Consider the following 18,024-nt stretch of genomic DNA (forward strand, 5'->3'; position numbering starts at 1 on the left):
AAATATTTAGTCAAGGAAAGGTTGGATGAAACACTGTAGGAAAGCAAAATCTTGGGAACAACTTAAGCCATCAACAGGGAAATGATTCAATAAAGTACTGTCCCCCACTCAGTGGAATACTATGCAGCCTCGTAAGGAATGAAGGAGGCCTATGAGAGCTGATATGTAAAGCTGTCCATAACACAGCACCCCGTGACCAAGGTGCAGATCAGTATATGTAGTATGATCCCATCTGGGGAAATTAAAAATACATACATATAAGCATATATGACCGGATATATCCCCAAACAGTACCTGCTTCTGAGGAGCAAGAACAGTAAGACGGAAACATTTTTCTTCTATCTTTCTGTATTGTTTTCTTTTTAACTACACCTATATTACTTTCGCGACAACTCAAGAGGAAGAAACTTTTCAGGTTTTCCCCTCCTGCTCAAACCCTTTCTGCGTGAAAACCCCTAATCCACTTAGAAAAACACCCTTTTACTAATTCTTCTAGTTCCTAGCACCAGAGGTTTTTACAAGCTCGACTTTTAGGAACAGTCTCAATTGTCAGTAGGCCAGTTTTCAAGGTTGGTTCTGAGAGATGGACCAGCTCCTCGATTTACCCAGCTTCTAAATCCTATCCGTTATTAGAAGCCCACCTGCCAGACAGAATGCTTACCCTCACCAGTTAATAACTCCAGTTTACAGAACCCTTATTTCCTACCTGACACTGTGCTGAGCGTTTCACATTTTCTACGTGATCCTCTTAGCCACTCAGGTTAAATTCTTGATAGGACTCTCTACCGCCCCGGTTATCTCCATTAACGGCAGCCTCCGCCGCTACATTTGTTGAACTTTACAAGCCAGATACTGCGCAACAGCTTTCCCTCATCCAATGCTCCCGATAACCCAGTATGACAGTTACTGTCATTTCCACTGACAAACTTAGGCTCAGAGAAAGGGGACTTGCCCAAGGTCACAAGGCTAGGCGGTGGCGGGACCACTCAGCCCAGTACAAAAATCCCCGGCGTCTCCGCAGGGATCTGAGCCCGACTCCTCCCACCACCCGGGCGCGGCTCAGAGGGCCGAGGTCCGGCCGGAAAAGGTGCGTCTATGGCTCCAGAACTGGGAAGTCCTCCTCCTTCAGGGCTGAAGCGGGGCCCAAGGCCACGGCAGGCCGAGCAGCCGGCACACCCCGCGGGCAGGGGCTCCCTGCTCCTAGGGCCGCCCGCTCCCACCCGACGGTGCGCGGGGGAGGGGGAGGCGCAGGGGGCGGGAAGGGGAGTTCACCTGCGCAGGTGCCCCTCCGAGGGCGGGGGGACGGGGCGGCTGCCAATGACACGCGAAACACCGCCGCCGGCTGCAGGAACGGGAAACCAGCTACCCGGCACCAAGCTTTGTAGCCCGCCGCCGGAACCGGAAGTCGCGCTCCGCCCGGAAGCTGGGAGCGAGGGGGAACCGGGTTCGAGGCGCCCGGTCTCTCTAGGCCTTGGCGGTGCTCCGCAGCTTCATGATCTTAACCCGTTCTGGTCTCTTGGCCTCCCTCAGTTCCCAGTTTTCCCGACCGTGCGGAGCTTTGGGCACGGCCTAGGAGTTTTTCCGGTGCGGGGAAGGCCTTTATCTTTCTGAGCCGCAGTTTGCCCAACAAAATGGAAAGAGGATGAAGCAGGAATCAAGATAGTCCTGGAGCCTGCCCGCAGCTGAGTCAGCGCCGCACCCTGAGGTTACACCCTTAAGCCTTTGCACCACCCAGAGGAAAGAAACCAAATAAGAGGGCTGGTTGGCTGGCTGCTGTTGGCTGACAGTGGTCTGTATGGCTTCCAGTGGAGTCACTCCAGATGGACAGAGGGCGCAAGTCTGTTAGGTGTCTCCGTGTACCCAAAGAGACCCCCGCCCACCCCCCAGATAGTGAGCATGTGCCCGTGGGGCTTTGGCAGTCTGTCCAAGGGGAGACCCCGTGTGCGTAGGAGGCTGAATCTTAGCCCTGTGTGTCTCTTCTTCGAGACTTTCCAGTTGCCATGGTTAAGAACTGAAATTTCGAATTCTTACTAAGCTGGTTTGAGTCTAGGCACACAGGTTAAATAGCACAGCCTGTAAGAGAAGGTGCAGAGATGCTAACCGAGGCAGACTTCCCAATTCACTTTTATTCCTGAAGGGAAGGGACTTGGCCGTCCCATTCTCCTTCCAACTGGCCTATCCAAAATGGAATGGGCTAGGAAATTAAGAGGGGCACCTCAATGCCTCCTGCTGGGTTATCACCCCAGAGCCAATGTCCCTGGGGAAGGGAAAATGTGCCTTTTGTCTTCACAGCCACCACTGGTCTGTAAACTCCTAGATGGCCAGGTACTCGAGTTGGTGGTTGGAGAACCAGAGCTCCTTGCCATGGCCCTACCCCTCCCTCCCCTAGCGACTGTGGGCCCTTCTCCCACTCACTCCTACAGTGCAGTTGCCACCTTTACCTCCTCTTAGCCTTGGTTTCCCCATCTGTAAAATGAGGGCATTGAACTAGAGTAAGGACTTCCAATTGTCATTCCTCCGCTTCAATTCTTTTTTTTTTTAATCACGTATCTATCCAGTCTTTTATTTAATCCATCTGAATTTTTGATGCATTTCACAGTAAGTTGTTGACATCAGTACACTTCTTCCCAAGTACTTCATCATACATATTGTTAAAATTCAATATTTGTTTGTGTACTTTTTTCTTATGAGATTCACTTACAATGAAATACACAAATCCTATGTAGCATTCAGTGGGTGGGTTCTGACAAATGCATCCATTTGACAAATCCTTATCAAGATGCAAAACACTGTCATCACCCCAGAAAGTTCCCTCATTCCTAGTCAATCCCTGTCCCAAAATCAACTTCTGTTCTAATTCTTTCCAGCATAGATTAGTTTTTTGGGGTTTTTAAAATTTTTTTTAATTTTTATTTTTGGCTGTGTTGGGTCTTTGTTGCTGTGCGCAGGCTTTCTCTGGTTGCAGCGAGTGGGGGCTACTCTTCGTTGTGGTGCGCGGGCTTCTCATTGCAGTGGCTTCTCTTGTTGCGGAGCATGGGCTCTAGGCGCGCGGGCTTCAGTAGTTGTGGCACGCGAGCTCTAGAGCACAGGTTCAGTAGTTGTGGTGCACGGGCTTAGTTGCTCCATGGCATGTGGGATCTTCCTGGGCCAGGGCTTGAACCTGTGTCCCCTGCATTGGCAGGCAGATTCTTAACCACTGCACCACCAGGGAAGCCCTAGATTAGTTTTGCTTGCTATACAATTTCATGTAAATGGAATCATATAGTATATAGTCTTATGTAGGGCTTTTTTTTTTTTAAACATCTTTATTGGAGTATAATTGCTTTACAATGGTGTGTTAGTTTTTCTGCTTTATAACAAAGTGAATCAGCTAATCATATACATATATCCCCATATCTCTTCACTCTTGCATCTGCCTCCCACCCTCCCCTTCAATTCTTAAGTTCTTTGGGAATGCTTCAGAAAACTGCTCAGGTGAGAGGAATGGGGGTGGGGGTGTGGGGGACAGCTCTTTGGGTCCCAGAGCAGCTCCAATTTTACAGGTTTATAAATTTATATTAAAAGTGTATGTGTTGTGGTTCTGCATAAGATTATGGTATCATTCAGGGCAAAATTTAAACTTTGTACTTTGCCCCACTCCCTCATCTTTTCCCTCCCTCCTGTTCACTCCATCTGCTGACACACTGGCCTTCTTGTTATTTTGCCAACCTGACAATCTCATCTTCACACAAGCTCATCTTCACCTCTTTTGCTGATCTCTGCTTGTAGTGCTCTTTTCTGAGATCTGCTCATCCAGGTTCTAGTTCAAATGTAGCCTCTCTAGAGCAGCCTTCACTGCCCTGCCATTCTTTTTTTGTTTTTGGCCACACCTCGACATGTGGGATCTCAGTTCCCCGACCAGGGATTGAACCCATGCCCCCTGCCGTGGAAGCACAGAGTCCTAACAGCTGGACTGCCAGGGAAGTCCCTGCCCTGCCCTTCTAAAGGCACCCATCCCATTCCTTTATAGCCTGTTACCCTGTTTTTATTACCTGTTCATTATTCTATCTCATCCACTAGAAGCAGCGTCCACAAGGCCAAGGACCTTGACCGTCCTCTCACCAGGCCTCCAACACATACAACTGAGCATGGGCTGGGGAAACATTCACTGAATGAATCAATGGGTAAGTGAATGAACAGAGAAGGCTTGGATTTTATGATAAAGCTAATCTGAGAAAGACCAGCAGGGACATAGATATAGTTTAACAAAATTAGGTTGGTTTATTAACTTGCTGCAGCCAGGGAGACAACACCCAGAGGAACCAAACAAAGGAAGAAACAGGGTTATCATAGGATTAGGGGGCAGGGTGGAATTTAGGTGAAAATGAAATGAAGCAGTGTTGATAGGCTCGAAGCAAACCTCACTGTGAGGAGAGGGGTTAACATTTGACTTGGGCTGAGAAGCGAACTCGTGGTCTTGTTTCCTTGGACACCACAAAGTTAAGATCAATATAGAACTACTGTGTCCAGAAGCCCCTTATCTGAAGCTCTGCACCTGGGCTGGTAATCCAGGCTGCTTCTCTGTGTCAAATCTGGCTCCAACCCACCAGACAAGAGGGGAATGTTCTGTTCTCCCTGACATGATTTCAAAGAGTTTCTGACAGTCTCTGGTTTTAGGGAATGAGGTTTCTCAGCACTGTGTCTTTGGTATTAATTGACAAAAGAAGGTTTGACAGCTTCACGTTTCACAGGAGTCCCTTGATGCCTCAATCACTTGGATGTGAGGGCCATCGAGTGCTCCAGGGTTCCCATGGCAGTGTGACCCCAGCTCCCTGGGCCCCATACTACTCTGGGCCTTCATTAGAACAATGAGCCAAGTCTCCTTCCATGCTTCCCGTCCAGACTGGAATCTCGAGGGTCCGGCCCAAGTTGGGGTCATTCTCCTCTGCCCATTCCTGGCACAGAATACCAGTAGGTGCTCAGTCCATGTCCATTGAATCTAACTGTTGATAGGTTTTCTTTCTTTTTAAAAATTTTTTAAAAATTGTAGTATAGTTGATTTACAATATCGTGTTAATTTCAGGTGTACAGCACAGCAATTCATTTATACATATATATGTATATATCTACTCTTTTTCGTATTCTTTTCCCTTTAGGTTATTATAAAATATTGAGTATAGTTCCCTGTGCTATACAGTAGGTCCTTGTTGATTATCTACTTTATGTATAGTAGTGGGTATATGTTCATCCCAACCTCCTAATTTATCCTTCCCCCCACCTCCCTTTCCCCTTTGGTAACCATAAGTTTGTTTTCTATGTCTGTGTGATAGATTTTCTAAATGGAAGGAAAAAGAAGTAGATGGAAAAAAAAATGGATGGAAGCATATCAAAATGATAGAAGCAGCTGTGTAAGAGAGGTGGGAACGTGGGTGATTTTTACAAATCTTTCCCAAAGTGGAAGTTTCTAAAACATAACCAGTATGAATGTTCTGAAAAAAGAAAAGATAATAGAATTGTTGACTCTTAAGATTAAAAAAGTGAATTTTTTTAAGGTGACCATGTTTTTATTTTTCTTTTTGAATTAACAAAAAAAATTTTTTTAGTTGAGGTAGAGTTGAAAAAAATGAACTATTGACACTTCAGTGATTTTAAGATGAGAACTAAGTTGTTGATATCGTGGTTAAAAAGAGCATTGCCACGCTGATCCTTTATCACTTTTATTTATTTATTTTTTAATATTTTATTTATTTTAAAAAATTAATTTATTTATTTATTTTTGGCTGTGTTGGGTCTTTGTTGCTGCACGCGGGCTTTCTCTAGTTGTGGCGAGCAGGGGCTACTCTTCATTGTGGTGCGTGGGCTTCTCACTGTGGTGGCTTCATCTTGTTGCGGAGCACGGGCTCTAGGCACGCGGGCTTCAGTAGTTGTGGCACATGGGCTCAGTAGTTGTGGCTCGTGGGCTGTAGAGCGCAGGCTCAGTAGTTGTGGTGCATGGGCTTAGTTGATCTGTGACATGTGGGATCTTCCCAGACCAGGGCTCGAACCCGTGTCCCCTGCATTGGCAGGCGGATTCTTAACCACTGCACCACCAGGGAAGCCCCCTTTGTCATTTTAGAAGAGAATTGAAGTATTGATGTTGTGCATCTTCAAAAAGTGGATTGTTCTTCATGATTTAGAAAACAAAAACAAAAAATTGTTGGTGTTGATACTCTAATCATTACTCAAAAAATTAAATTATTGTCTATATAGTTTTTAAAGGATTTGAATTGTTGATACTTGGAAATTTTAAAAAAGAAACTTGAATTATTCATTGAATTGTTAGCACTTTTAGGCAAGATGTCCTAACTCCCTGTTGGCCATACATGAGGAGGGTGTCGTAGAAGCTCTCAGCCTTCGCCTCTCAGCCTTCCCCTCAAGGACACTTGAGGGCCCATCGCCCAGCCACAGGGTGGAATTTTACATGTTTGGCTGCCCTTTGTCCTAAAATTATTTTGGAAAATTGTCTAAGGGCTCTTCCCTGACCCACTGGGAAGAAGTAGGTACTGCAGGGCCCTGGGAGCGCCTGACAGTTGCATATGTCATCCAGCATCGTCTGCATACAAATGATTAACATGTCCTGGCTCCAGAATTTCTCCCATCCTCCTCCACTCCCCTGTGATGCAGAGGTCTCTGCTCTGCTGGACTCAGTTCCTTCCTTGCCCTGACTCTGGCCTTGTCAGACTGGTTCTTGGGCTTTTGTAGGAGCTGGAGTGGGGCTAAGGACTGGAGGAGAGGGTTTTGGAGGAAAGAGTTGAGATTCCAGGGGTGGTTTTAGGAGAAAAATGTGTGGCAGTTGTAATGTGTGGAACAGAACCAGTGGATGGGAAAAGAAAAAAAGGGAATTTTAAGAGATACTGTTGATATAATCACTTTGAAGAGCAATTTGGCAATTGGTAAAGTTGAAAATGAGCACACTCTCCCAGTCAGCCATCCCACTTCTAGAAATATGCCCTAGAGCCACTCTCACATGTGCACCTGGAAATATGTCCAAGGATGTTCACTGAAGCACTATTTGTAATCAGAAAAAATTGGCCCTGCTCTAAATGTCCATCAGGAGGGGGAAAGGATAAATAACTAGTGTTATTGGGCAATTGAATACTCTACAAAACTAGCAGCAATGAACTGGAGATAGATAAATCAGCACAGATGAATCAGCATAAATAGACGTCAAAAATATTGGGTGAAAATATTGGGTGAAGGAAGCAAGATGCAAAATAATCCATATGGCAAGAAGCCATGCATGTATTTTAAAAAACCAAAGCAATGCAATATATTGTTTATGGATATTTATATTTGTGATAAAAATATAATAGCATGGAGTGAGAGGATAAACACCGAACTCCTTTTATCAGTCAGGATAGGTTAGGTCCATGCCAGTGTAACAAACACCCCAAATCTCAGCAGCTTGTAACAAGACTGTATTTCTTGCTTGTGCTGCATGTCCACCAGGGGGCAGCAGAGAGGCTGTGTTCCACATCTCGCTCTGGGGCCAGGCTGACCCGGAGCCACCAGTTACTGAGGCAAAGGGAAATCGTCCTGTCTCTCAAATCTTCACCTTGGCCAGAGCGAGCCACATGGCCAAACTCAACTTCAAGAGGGCAGGTAACAGCTATTCTATTATGTGCCCCAAAGGAAAAGCAGTAATATTTGGTGGATAACCCCACACTCATGGTGGTGAAGACCCCTGGGAAGAGTACAAAGGGGCCTCCACCTGAACTGTAGTTATTTTAGAAAATATGAAGCAAAAGTGTGAAATTTGTTCATGGAGGAGGGAGGCTATTTGGGTGTTTTGTTTATTATTCTCCATGTTGTATCTTTTAAACTTTTCAACACTGGAAGTATAACTTTTTAAGGAAGGGAACAATGGAACAACGTTAATATTAAAAATTGTATACGTGTGTCCTCGTGGGGACCGTGTTTCCTTTCATGGTATTCAGGAGAAACGTGGGTAAAAGAACTCAGTTGTTTTTATGTTGAGTTGGAGGCACGGCAGCAGTCTTTTGGACCTCAGCAACAGCCCACTGGGGTCCGACCTCGGTCTCCGCATTGTGTGTGCATCTGTGTGTGCGTCTCCGCCCTGCAGCAAGGGCTCTCCCTGACCTTGTCCTGCTTACCTCTGTTCTCTCAGCCCAGAACTTTCAACAAAGAAGGTGCCTAGTAAATGTTAAATGAATGACTCTGATATGCTCATTTCTGTCTAAATAATGAGCCATTTCAGGGCAGGACCCACGTCGTCTTCCCCCTGTGAGCCCTCCTCAAGAAGAAGGAATGGATGCTTGTTGAATGAATGAATGACTGCAGTCCTCCTTACGCCGCCCATCAATGGAAGCAGAAAATGCACAGCCCTGTCCATTCCAACATGAGCCTCCCAAGGGGCTGGTAAGGACAGTATTTCTGGAGACTCTACCACGCTTTTATGTCTGCATTGAAAAGCCAGTGATTGTGCATGTGGCTGGACAACTTCCCAAGACTCACCGGTTTGGCTTTTTTTGGTTTTGTTTTTGATGTTGATTTTTTGTTGTTTTTTTTTTCTGCCACACCGCAGGGCAGGCGAGATCTTAGTTCCCCGACCAGGGATCAAACCCATGCCCCCTGTGGTGGAATCACAGAGTCTTAACCACTGGACCACCAGGGAAGTCCCTCACCCGGTTTTAACCACGAAAAGTCCTGTATCCCAGGAAAACTGTGATGGTCGGTCACTTGACAGCAACTGCCTTCTCTCTGGGCCTCATTTTTTTCTCATTCTCATATGAGAGGGTTGGTTCTGTTCTCATCTCTACATATCACATCTAAGATTTTAGAAACAGGCCAGAGGGTAAGAGGTGAATCTAAGAAGGAAGAAAGACTCAATTTGGAATTTTCTGAGAGATCTTTATTTTTTACAAAGAGAGTGAATGGGCACTGCCACCCCGGCCTTGGTTCTAGTGGCTTGCAATGGTCTGAAAAAAGAGAGGGGAAAAACCAGAATAGTCTAGTCAGGAACACAGCTTCTGACGCCATATGGAACTGAGTTCAACTCCCAGCCATGTCACTCATTGGCTGTGTGACACTGGGAGAGTGACTTGAGCTCTCTGAGCCTCAGTTTTCTCATCTGTACAACGGGGGTAATCATAGTACTTACCTCATGGGGGTTTTAAATTAAACTATTAACTAAGGTGTCATCACGGTGCCTGGCATATGTTTAAGAGTCCATAAATGGTGGCTAAGACTATTGTCACGAACAATATTAATCCTCCCTGACCACTCATTGCCAGATGAGGTTTGCACTGTCACTGGGGCCTGAGCTTCACCTATCACAGCTTCCACCACATTTCATCATTTTGCTCATTTAATCGTCTGTTCCCCACAAGCCACACATCACTCTATCCTCCATGACAAGAAAAGACCTGGACCAAAGGAGGCACTTCATATACACTTGTTGCAGAAAGGAAGTTCAGCAGTAGTTCAAAGCTCCACCCAGAAGCCCTTGAGATTCTTAGGGCCACACTGTAGCAGAAAACGTCCTCAAACCCTTCTGGCACGTGCCCCACTCCCACTACTGACCTCCTAGGATCAGGAACTGCTGTTCTCACCCATTCCCCCCCAGCACCTCTCAGAAGAGCCAGCACCTGGAGCCCTCGCTGCTTGCCCTGTCCTGCTTACCTCCTCAATCCAGTCACTGAAGGCCGAGACTCGCGTGAACACCGTGGGCTTCTTGAGGGTGTTGCAGCCAAAGGCAGAAACGAAGCTGGTCACGCCGTGGACCTGAAAGGAGCCATCTGCTGCCGGGCAGTTGAGGGGTCCTCCAGAGTCACCCTGGAATGGTTGGGGAGCAGTGGGAGACTGAGCTGTGTCTGAGCTTTAAGGAATTGGTTCTGACTTTGGGGATTTTGAGAAACCCTTATATGACTTGACCTCTCTGAGCCTCAGTTTGCTCCTTTGTGATGGGGAATGATATCTATCTTACAAGATTTTGTGAGAATCAAATGAGGTGATAAGTATACGGTCTTAGCGCAACGCCTGGTAGAGAGGAAGCAATCAATAAATGGTAGTTCTGATTATTAGTACCACAGTTAGTTACTAATATTGTTATTCATATTCACTTGTAGTACAATGAGAGTATTGCTTAATTATAACTTCAGGACCCCAGATTTGAAGGTGACTTTAGAGATCATGGTGTCCATGTCCCTTGCTGTACTGATGGGAATCCTGAGGTCAAGGGACAGTGACTTGCCCCAGATCAAGTCAGTGTGTGAGCTGGGACTAGAGTCCAGAGACCAGAGCTGTGTGCCTGGGCTGCAGTGACTTCCTCCAAGTCCTGCCTGGCCTGGAGGCTGAATGAGCCCAGCAGGCAAGATTCCTCCCTCTCCTCCCAGGCAGATAGCAGAAGTACCCTGGGCCCTGCACACCCAGCGGAGTGGCCGTAGCCCCGCACCACCTCGGGCAGACGAGAGCTGCTGACTCACGTTGCACCCAGAGCGGATGTCCCCTCCGGCGCACACCATGGTCTTCTTCACGGAGCTGCCCCACCAGTCCCGCTTGGAGCAGTGCTCGTAGTCTACCACGGGCAGCAGGGCCTGCTGCAGCTTGTCCGGGAGTGGCCCACCGGCTGTGGAGATAGCGAACACTGAGCAGGGGCTGTAGGGGTGCAGGGCTAGGGCTGGGATCTGGGAGTTAGGACTGGGAGCCCCAGAGTGGGGTGGGGGGTTTGAGGAAAAGCCACTCTTCTAGTCTGATGGGAAGTCTCCTCCCACCAGGTTATGTGGTCCTGCCTGCTGTGTCCATCAGAACATGTCCAGCACCTGGCACACAGAAGACACAACAAAGTCTTCCATTGAACACATTCATGTTTGGGAGGATGAGGGGAGAAGGCTGCCTCTGGAGGAGGAATGGAAGAAAAGTGCAAAGATGCCCCTGGTGTCGCCCTCAGCCCCCCGCCCCAGGCTCTGTCATCCTACCCGCTGTCCCTACGGCTGGCTGGAGGGGTCAGCACGTACTGTAGAGACGGCCCCAGCCGCTGATGTAGCAGGGTGTCTCATTGGGCAGGATGTCGCCGGCGGGAGGGAGGCTGGCGAGCTGGACCTTGTCTCCCAGCTGGGCGCTGTGCGACAGCTTGATGAGGGCGATGTCATTGCTGGGGAGGAGGGAAGAGTCATGGGGAGCCTGGTCCTCCAGCCAGTCCAAGCCCCACCCCTCAGCTTTGCTCGGGATATTTTACCTCCGGGATGCGCCCGATGCCCCTTCTCCCTCCAGATCCCATGCATTCTTACTGCTGAGCAACTTGGGGAAGCCCCCCTGGCCTCTTCAGCCCACGCTGACCCTTGGCCTTGGTAATTGTCATCAGCTTTTACACCAGTGGTTCTCATGCATCAGCTGTGTCAGAATCACTGGAGGGCTTGTTGTTATAACACAAGTTGCTGGAGCCCATTCCAGAGTTTCTGATGCAGTGGGTCTGGGAGGCCCCAAGGATTCACATTTCTAACGAGTTCCCAGGTGGTGCTGCTGCTGCTGGCCTGGGGACCACACTTTGAGAACCACTGCTCTCTTCATCTGCCTGTTTGTCACTCAAGTAATTGCATCTGGGTCTGACTGTCTCTCCACTCACCCCAGGAGCCCCTGAGGATGGGTCAGGGTCTTAATCATCATGGTCCCTCACTTCTGCGTTGCACTTTCAGGGGTTCTGCACCCTTCTTTGATCCTCTCACCGGAAAAATGCTGAGCTACCCAGACATACAATTTTGCATATGCTTGAAAGGCTTAAGAAGCCCTACTTTGTGTTCTCACCCAGTGATTTTCTCCTTGACCCTCATAACCACCCAGGAAGCCCAGAAGGTCACCCTTGACAAGTGGTCAAACTGAGGCCCAAAGAAGGGCAATGACTTGCCCAAGCCACACAGTGACTTAGTGCTGGATCCTGGCTCTCAGTCCAGTGCTCCTCCTTTAGCCCACAATGCCGGGAACGCAGGATGCTCTGGCTGAATGTCCACTGAAGGGAGGAAACCTTGGATTTGGGACGGGGGTGCCTGAGGAGTCCTGGGTTCTGAAGCCAACCAGCCGAGTGGCCTTGGGGGAGTTCCTGCCCCTCCCTGGGCCCTGCTCTCCCCTCTGTAGGGAGAGACGTTTGGTGTGGATGATCCTTGAAGGCTCTGTTGGCTCTGACCCTCAGCGTGTGGGACCTGGGCTCAGGCTGCTGGCCCAGCTCCATTGTCCCTGGGAGTCTTCTCAGAATCAGTGTTGGGTCATAGAGAGACCAGCAGAGGAGCACCTGGGTCCCAGGCCTGAGAGTTCACTCACCCACAGGACACGCAGTTGGAGTTCCAGAGTGGGTGCACGAAGAGGTCCCCGGCATTGACGGGGATCACCTGTTCGGGGCCCTCTTTCTCAGAGCGGTCATACTCGCCCAACACCACCTGGTAGGTCAGGGATCTCCTGCTGGTGGAGGTGACGTCAGTACAGGCCAGACTGGCTTCCCCCCTCCCCTCCCACAGTCCCCCACTGCCCCAGCCTGCCTGAGTCTCACGCAGGGATGGGGCAAGTGAGAGAACTCACGAGATGCAGTGGCCTGCAGTTACAACCCAGTCAGGGGCGATCAGGCTGCCTCCACAAGTGTGGTAGAAGGTCCCTTTCTTTTCATACTGCAGGGAGACCTGGTGGCAAGGGAGGGAGGAGCCTGAGTGGTCTGGGCCCCACAGCGAGGGTTGCTACCCATGGCTGTATAGGCTGTGCACTGCACAACTCTAGAGAGCATCATTCACACAGAATGGCACCTCTGGAAATGTGCAGTGCCTAGCCCACACAACTGTACCATCCATGGCTGCTTTCATGCTACAGTGGCAGAATCAAGTCATTGCAATAGAAACCACATGGCCGACAAAGGCTAAAATATATACTCTCTCGTCTTTTACAGAACAAGTTAGCTGACCCCTGTTGTAGACCAGTGCCATCCCGTAGAACTTTCTGTGATGATGGAAATGTTCAGTATGGTCCAGTATGGTAGCCACTAGCCACATGTGGTTATTGAGAATTTAAAATGTGGTTAGCATTGAGCAACTGAATTTTTAATATTGCTTAATTTTAATTAATTTAAATTTAGGCCTATGTGGGAAAAGAATCTAAAAAAAGAGTGGCATATGTGTATGTATAACTGATTCACTCTGCTGTATACCTGAAACTAACACAAATAAATCAACTGCTCTCCAATAAAAATTAAATAAATAAATTTAAATAGCCACATGTGGCTAGTGGCTACTGTGTTAGTGCAATGAGTCTAGTCCTCTGTGCTCCCTTCAGTGACCTCTATAAAGCTCTTCATCCCTTTATTGCTCCAGACCTTATAGCCCTGTTGTATAGTTTGAGGGGTCTAGAAATGAGTCCCCCCAAATCTCACTCCTTAAACATCACGCTGAACTTCCACCATTAATGCACCAACCCTTGGGTTAAACACTGCCCTCTCCCCAGAGTCTACTTTTAACTTGCAAACAGCCCAGTGAGGGTTACAGATTAAATGGGCAAAACTTCCATATGAAGTAGATTGTCCAAGGGTTTCCTGGCCTTTGGAGACTGAGGTGAATACTGGAAACAGCACAATGGGGTCCAGACTGAATATCCTGCAATCAGAGCATGGGGTGCAGAGCCCATGGTGGGAAATAGTGCAGCTGGTATCACTCTTACCTGCCAGGGCCAGCTGTAGGGGACCGCATCCTCACCATTGACAACGCGGGAGGAGGGCCCGTAGGAAGGCTGGCCAAAGCCGGAGGCTAGAGGGTGGAGTAGAAGCGTCAATCAGCTAGAGGGTCCCCCAAAGCAAAGAAGAGGTCTGGGTCCCAGTCCTAGCTGTGGCACAAACAGGCTGTGAGATCCCATACAACTCCTTCCCCTATCTGAACCTCAGTAACCACATATGAACAATGAGCAGTTGGACTAGAGCAGGGATTTCTGGACTCGCAGGAGTCTAGGGGGAGAGATGAACATGTGGCTTCCTTTCATGGCAGGAATGAAGGAGCTGATGCACTTAGAACCGTGCCTGGTACTCAGTGAGCCCTTGAGGAGTGATAGCTATTGTCGCGAAGAGTGGTGGCTTTGGAGTAAGACTGCCTGGATTCAAAGTGCAGCTCTGCCCCTGGTTCTAGGATGGGCTACTTTACTTCTCTGAGGGTCAGTTTCTCTACCTGTAAAATGGGGATAATAATAATACTGACCTTAAGGGGACTGTTGTGAGGATTACATGAGATAATATACGGAAAGATCCTTAGCGTTCTGCCTGGCATATAGTAAGCACTTAGTAAACATTATCTGTTACCATTCATTATTGTCAGTCAAGGGACGCTGCTTAGAGAAGGTGGCCCTGAGCTGTAATGTAATATGGCAGAGAGTCCAGGAAAAGGCTAGACCACAGGATTATGGAGTGCAGTGGGGGGAGTGTGAGAGGAGAGTTGGCGGGTTAAGCAGAGGAACAGAAATTCCAACCCAAGCAGTCTAACCACAGACCCCAAAGTCTTTCCCACTAGACTTTGTTTACCACCCACATCAAGGACTCCAACCACAGACCTTTGGGTCCCCCAGTCTTCCTCCTGAGCTGGTCTGTCACCCACAGCTTCCCCTCTATTCTCCTGCTCCAGCACCAAGCTGAAAACCTCCACCATCATGCCCCAGATACAAGCTGGGACCTCTCCTATGGAACCAGGTATTGGGTTTGCGAGACTCAGGGTGGGTTGGTAGATTACGAGGGCTCCTGGCCCAGGGCAGCACAGGCTGGGGTCTTACCAAGGGCCACAAATAGGAGAAAACTCAGCAGCCGGAGCATCGTGAGTTTTGAGATGGTAGGAAAGAGATCCATAGCCTGAGGCTTTAATATAGGGCAGAAGACGGGTGAGGGGGGTCAGACTGGGCCCCATTCCCGGAACAGGTGGCAGAACACCAGGTCTCCCATGGTCCAAGGCCACAGCCCCCACCCACTGCAGTTGGGGGAGAGACAGCCAACAACAGGATCCAGGGTTCCCTCCAATGCGTGGCTGCACAGGTGGCACTGAATGGCAAGCTGATAACAGGGGAGGGGGCAGGAAAGTTCACATCAGAACAAGACAGCCTCTTCCAGGAACAAACATGGGCTCTGGGACTGGTCACACCTGGGTTCAAATCCTGGCTCTGCCATCTCTAAGCTTTGCATCCTTCGACACATTGCTTAACCTCTCTGATCTTCAGGTTTCTGTCCTCTAATACAGGGTTAATATTAGTATCCACCTCAATTAAAAAATTTTTTTGTTGAGGACTTTATCAGGATGTTTTTGGGGATGCAGCCATGAACAAGAATGGTCCCAGCTTGGGAATTCCCTGGTGGTCCAGTGGTTAGGACACCACCCTTTCACTGCTGAGGGCACGGGTTCAATTCCTGGTCGGGGAACTAAGATCCCCACAAGCCAGGCGGGGCGGCCAAAAAAAAACAAATAGAGCATTATAAAATTCCTCTGTGGATATCATCCCTATGACATTCCTTTGCTTTCATTAGCGATTTCCACATGCATATGTATTCCTAAACAATACATTGGGTTTTCCTCTTCTGCCCCTTTGTATAAGAAGAATCATACAGTGATTATCCTTTTGTGATCTAATTTTTATTTTGTGTTCAATATTGGTTTCTGAGACTCATCCATTTGCTGCATGCAGTTGATTTATTTTTACTCTTACTAGTCCATACTTTATTTATTTATTTTTAAACTTTTAGGAAGCTTTTTTTTTTTTTGGAGCTTTATTAATTAATTAATTTATTTATTTTTGGGTGTGTTAGGTCTGCTTTTCTGTGCGAGGGCTTTCTCTAGTTGTGGCAAGCGGAGGCCACTCTTCATCGCGGTGCGCGGGCCTCTCACTATCGTGGCCTCTCTTGTTGCGGAGCACAGGCTCCAGACGCGCGGGCTCAGTAGTTGTGGCTCACGGGCCTAGTTGCTCCGCGGCATGTGGGATCTTCCCAGACCAGGGCTCTAACCCGTGTCCCCTGCATTAGCAGGCAGATTCTCAACCACTGTGCCACCAGGGAAGCGCACTAGTCCATACTTTAGGTACGCCAAAATCTATCCACTCTATTGTTAATGGATATTTGAGTGTTTCTAACTCTTTGCTATTATGGAAATGGTTCACAAGTATCTGTTCTATCCTTGGACAAGAATTAATGCACTATAGGGTATGTGCTTGTCCAGCTAAACTGGGTAATGACAGTATTGAATATTCCCATTAACATGAAATGAAGGTTCCTATTATTCCACATCTGAGCCAACCTTTTTATTTCTGTTTTCCAATGTTTGCCCAGTTGTGAGGTATGGAAGGGTGTTTCATTGTGATTTTAATTTGCATTCAATTGATCACAAATGAGATTATCTTTTTAAATGTTCGTTGGTCATCCATATTTCATCTTCCATGAAATGTCTGTTTAAGTCTTTTTGGCATCCTCTATTTTAAAAAAAATTATTCAATTTATTTAAACTAAAAAACAAAACCAAGAAACTGTTCACCCATTTCTCCCCCTGTCTGCCTCTTGCAACTACTAAATTGTTCTCTGTATCTACAAGCTTGTTTTTTTGTTTTTGTTTTTGTTCTCTTTTAGATTCCACATATCAGAGAGATCATACAGTATATGTCTTTCTCTCCGTTTGACTTATTTCACTTAGCATAATGCCCTAGAGGTCCATTCATGTTGTCACAAATGGCAATGGCGAGATTTCATTCTTTTTTTTTAATGGCTGAATCTCACACACACACACACAATCCATTCACCCTTCAATGGACACCTGGGTTATTTCCATATCTTGGCTATTGTAAATAATGCTGCAATGGGGAGTTCCCTGGTAGCCTAGTGGTTAGGATTACGGGCTTTCACTGCCGTGGCCCAGGTTCAATCCCTGGTCGGGGAACTGAGATCCCACAAGCTGCGTGGCACGACCAAAAAAAAAAATGCTACAATGAACATGGAGGTGCATATATCTTTTCAAATTAGTGTTTTAGTTTTCTTTGGATAAATACCCCAAAGTGGAATTGCTGGATCATAGGATAACCCTATTTTTAATTTTTCGAGGAACTTCCGTACTGTTTTCAATAGTGGTTGCACCAATTTGCATTCCCACCAACAGTGCACAGGGGTTTCCTTTTCTCTGTATTCTTGCCAACACTTGTTACTTCTTATCTTTTTGATAATAGCCATTGTAACAGATGTGAGGTGATACCTCACTGTGGTTTTGATTTGCAGTTCCCTGATGATTAATGATGTTGAGCATCATTTCATGTACCTGATGACCATCTGTATGTCTTCTTTGGAAGAATGTCTGTTCAGAGCTTCTGCCCATTTTTAAATCGGATTGTTTGGTTTTTTGCTATTAAGTTATATGAGCTCTTTGTATTTTGGATATCAGCCCCTTATCAGACATATGATTTGCAATTATTTTCTCCCATTCAGTAGGTTGCCTTTTCATTTTGTTGATGGTTTCCTTTGCTATGCAGAAGATTTTTAGTTTGATATAGTCCCACTTTACTTTTGCTTTTGTTGCTTTTGCTTTTGGTGTCAGATTCAAAAACTCATCACTAAGACCTATGTCAAGGAACTTACTGCTTATATTTTCTTCTAGGCATTTTATGGTTTCAGGTCTTATGTTCAAGTCTTTAATCCATTTTGAGTTAATTTTTGCGTATGGTATAAGAGAGTGGTCCAGTTTCATTCTTTTGCATGTGGCTCTCCAATTTTCCGAGCACCATTAATTGAAGAGACTCTCTTTTTCCCCATTGTATATATTTTTGGCCCCTTTGTTGTAAATTAATTGACCATATATGCATAGGTTTATTTCTGGGCTCTCTATTCTGTTCCATTGATCTACGTTTCTATGTTTATGTCAATACCATACTGTTTTAATTACTACAGCTTTGTAATATAGTTTGAAATCAGGCAGCATAATGCCTCCAGCTTTATTCTTTCTCAAAATTGATTTGGCTGTTTGCAGTCTTTTGTGTTTTCATACAAATTTTAGGATTGTTTGTTCTATCTCTGTG

The 18,024-nt window shown here is 47.0% G+C and overlaps 1 protein-coding gene across 1 annotated transcript; it reads right to left on the reverse strand.

Annotated features, from left to right (window-relative positions):
• Nucleotides 1-6,363: 6,363 nt before the first annotated feature.
• Nucleotides 6,364-14,869, reverse strand: LOC309658568 (proproteinase E; the record flags this gene model as incomplete). The annotated part of the gene is made up of 7 exons (XM_082457417.1): nucleotides 6,364-9,813; nucleotides 10,464-10,606; nucleotides 10,995-11,131; nucleotides 12,292-12,426; nucleotides 12,547-12,644; nucleotides 13,669-13,754; nucleotides 14,761-14,869. Coding segments are annotated over 7 exons (951 nt in total), but the record flags the coding sequence as incomplete, so codon positions are not given.
• Between the last annotated feature and the right edge of the window lie 3,155 nt (nucleotides 14,870-18,024).

Source organism: Balaenoptera physalus (genome assembly GCF_965194825.1).
Source record: "Balaenoptera physalus genome assembly, chromosome: 1".
NCBI lineage: Eukaryota > Metazoa > Chordata > Mammalia > Artiodactyla > Balaenopteridae > Balaenoptera > Balaenoptera physalus.